The following is a 3,484-nucleotide window of genomic DNA, read 5'->3' as shown; positions in this document are numbered from 1 at the left end:
GTGCTTGGATGAAAGCTCTGCTGTCACCATCTTGAAATCGTAATTATTTTTGAATAAGGACACCACGTTTTCATCATCCCAGGGCCTCGGAAATCATGAGATTTTCACGGAAACTCCAAATGTCTGAAAATTAAACAACGCACTCTTAATTCAAGGGTCAAAACCAAATCGGGAAATTACAAATACTTTTAATGGAATGATAACGACAAAAATGCGTGATGCAAATAAGCAGCGTTTGGCGGGGAAACTTACAGCATGAAATTATTGCATCGGAAAAGAAGGTCGAAAATCAATGACTCACGGTTTCGCCTTAAGAAAGTAGAAAAAGAAAAGCAGAGTAAGAAACGCACAGTTATTCCTCCCTGGGGCGCAGGGAGCTCCAGGCCCTCTTGATCGCCAGCGCTTCTTAACCTTCCAGGGCCGGGGCTTCCCGCTAAGGGGCCTTCTCAGCGGGTCAGGAACCTGGGCCCAACGATTCCCGCAAGCAGGCCGGGATCTGAGGTCTACACAGGCGGGGGCGGGGGCCGGGCGCCCGCAGCCGGGGCTCCTCTCACGGCTCCACGGACGTCAGCGGCCCCCAGCCCCGTGACCCCGCTGTTCCCTGACTCCTGCGTCCCGCGCCCCCTCGGCCGTTGGCACATCCCGGAGGACTCCGCAACGCCTCCCGGCTGCGCCCAGGCTGGCTCCATGCGTCCTGTGGCCACGCTTGTCCTCCTCGGCCTGGGTCTGGCCCTGTGCTGTGGCCACCTTCTTCCACCTCCGGCTCCTCGAGGGACCCTGGTCTCCATCCGCGTCCTTGGGGTGCCCGCTGTAGACAACAGCCCTCCATCCAAGGCCATAACTCATGTCTCAGCAGCCACACTGTGCTCCAATATGGGCTTCAGAGGTCTCGCGCTGTTCTCAGGCCATGTCCACCTCAGGCTGCGGTCCCGGATGGCCCAGGGTGGCAGCCTCTTTCCGAGTGGTAGCCGCGGCCTCGCCTCATCTCACGGCAGCGCGCGGCGGCTGCGCACGCACCGCCTCCACGTGCGCGTCCTGCGCCGCGCCGCACCCACCCACGTGGACCTGCCCCTGTCAGCGCCCCGCAGCCTGCTCCCCCCACAGGGGCTCAGCCCCCTGCGGCGCTCAACTAGGGGTCTGGAACGGACCTTTCACCTTGGGCTGCTCAGGCCCCGTGAAGCCTCTTCTGCCCCCAACATGTCGCCTTGCTCCATTGTGCCTAGAGGCCCTCATCCTCTTAAGGTCTTCTTATCCTCAACCAAGTGTCCTACTGACGGTCCTGTGCCTATTGCTTTAGAAGCTGTCAACTCGGACAATACCCAAGCCATGGAGTCTTCAGTGTTCTCTCAGTTATCAATGGATGTGATTTGTGTCATCAAAAAAATAAAGATCAATGCCAACAAAGATGGTTCTCCTGTGGTGCTGACCAGGAAGATGGACCTTTCTCTCAATGCCTCCGCTGAGTATGACTGCCCGTCTGCAGAGTCCGCTGTTCATCGTTGGGATATTTTTTCTGTTCCTTCATTACATGATGTGCCGGACTGGAGTAAACCTTTGGATGTACCAGAACTCCAGTTCCGGTCAGGTAAAACAGTTATGCTCATCCCCGAGGGATCTTTAACATGGGGAGTGTATGTGGTCAGTTTCTCAGTGACTGTTACCACAGGAAAGCCAACAGTGAATGAGGAAAGTCGTTCAGATCACATCTATATCACTGTTGTTAGAAGCCCCCTGGAGGCAGTCATTTCTGGGGGCGCCAACATAACAATTGATTTCACAGATGAGCTGGTTCTTGACGGATCCAAGTCCTCAGATCCAGATGCAGACAGCCCTTTAGACGGACTCCATTTTTCATGGTACTGTACCACGAATCCGAACAACTACAAGGGACAGAAAATAACAGTGATGAGCAAAGAAGTTTGTCACCCAGACCAGGCCAATCTCAAGTGGACAGGGGCTTCTGACCCTGTACTCGCACTTTTGCCAAAAATGGTTAAAGGTGATCGTATATATTTTTTCAGAATGGTGATAACAAAGGGTGACAGAACAGCATTTTCTGAGAAGACCGTACATGTGCTCCAAGGACCAAGACCTACAGCAAATATTGTGTGTATTGAAAATTGTGATACAATTTTGATTATATCAGAGAGATTTTCATTGTTTTTAAATTGCCCAAGTTGTGCAGTAAGCCATGATGTCTTTAAGTGGTCGATTCTATCATCTTCAGGGAAGGAGATGCCCTTTGATTGGGTGGGGCAAACTGCGACAGGGAGGAACAGTGATTATCTATCTATAAAACCTTTTGCGTTCAGGGAATTTTTGGAAGCTGAGTTTTGGATTGCTCTAGATCTAGACACTTGGAGTGGAGTGAGATTGGTTCTCAAGAACCCCTTTGTTATTAACCATGCCCCTGAAATCGGAGAATGCAAAATTAATCCAGCTAACGGGACTGCATTTTTTACTAAGTTTGTTGTCCGGAGGAATTTTAAGGATAAGAACATCCCTCTTACATATAAAATGATAGTCTCTGATTTGCATGGTTTTGCTAAAATCAGTTCTTTAAAAGAGAACACGTTGGGGTCCATCCTGTATATGGGCGATGCGCCGAAGTCACCGCCTTCCTTTCTCCCTGCCGGTGTGCTGGCCAATAGTTATGGCATCAAGATCTATGTCCAGGTGTATGATTCTCTGGGAGCTTTTTCTCAGGTGACTTTGTACGCCACTGTACGTGCTCCTACTGACAAAAACTCATCAAAGACCGTGCTGCATCAATTACTCAACTTCACCATGGGCCCAAATTCGGCGATACCTCCTTTGCTTGAAAAGCGGGATTTTTTATCTGCAGGTTACTTGACATATGTGGTAGCCTCTGTTTTGAATAGCATGAAAACCAAATCGACTCTGCAAGCAGACAAAGCCCGACTCCGCGAATACCTCGTCAATCAGACTTTCGTTTTCCCTATGGGCAATTTGATGGAAATTAGCCAGTTAGTCATAGCTGTTGCCACATTGACCCAGAAACCCTCAGAATTCACTCGCATAGCTCAGAAACTCACCACAGTGAGGATTTGGGAAGCAAATCAAGCTCTACAACAGCATCAACAAAAAAACAAACACTTTCACTCTGAACAAATAGAAATCTTGAGCACTGGAATATTAACGAGTTTGTCTAATATCTTTAAAACAATTGCTCATCACCAAGTTTTTGAGGATCCTTTTCATGTATTAGAATCTCTGGCAGACACAATATTGGCTGGTAAAGTGCCGGGGAATGAAACCACCATCATGTGGACCACGAGCTTTAAAGTATATGTCAAGAAAACAGAAAAAGAGAATGTTACCGGCATCCTAGGCAATGAGAAACACTGTCGAAATTGCTTTCGTCCAGCACTGAACGTGAGCAGTGTTCCTAGCTTGCTTGCAAATTCTCCAATTTCTATGATGTTTTGTGAGTTTGCAGAGGACCCCTTTCCTTGGTTAAGTT

The 3,484-nt window shown here is 49.2% G+C and overlaps 1 protein-coding gene across 1 annotated transcript in view; it reads left to right on the top strand.

Annotated features, from left to right (window-relative positions):
- Positions 1-687: 687 nt before the first annotated feature.
- The window catches only part of LOC105302054 (polycystin family receptor for egg jelly), a gene marked incomplete at its 3' end in the record, with an annotated part of 5,834 nt that continues 3,037 nt past the window's right edge, over positions 688-3,484 (top strand). The window contains exon 1 of the mRNA XM_011374990.1: positions 688-3,481. Coding sequence (XP_011373292.1) covers positions 688-3,481 — 2,794 coding nt within the window. The remainder of the gene's footprint in view (positions 3,482-3,484) is intronic.

Source organism: Pteropus vampyrus, unplaced genomic scaffold (genome assembly GCF_000151845.1).
Source record: "Pteropus vampyrus isolate Shadow unplaced genomic scaffold, Pvam_2.0 Scaffold257, whole genome shotgun sequence".
Classification (NCBI taxonomy): domain Eukaryota; kingdom Metazoa; phylum Chordata; class Mammalia; order Chiroptera; family Pteropodidae; genus Pteropus; species Pteropus vampyrus.
The sequence above is the reverse complement of the archived record's forward strand: the minus strand, read 5'-3'. Positions and strand labels throughout refer to the sequence as shown.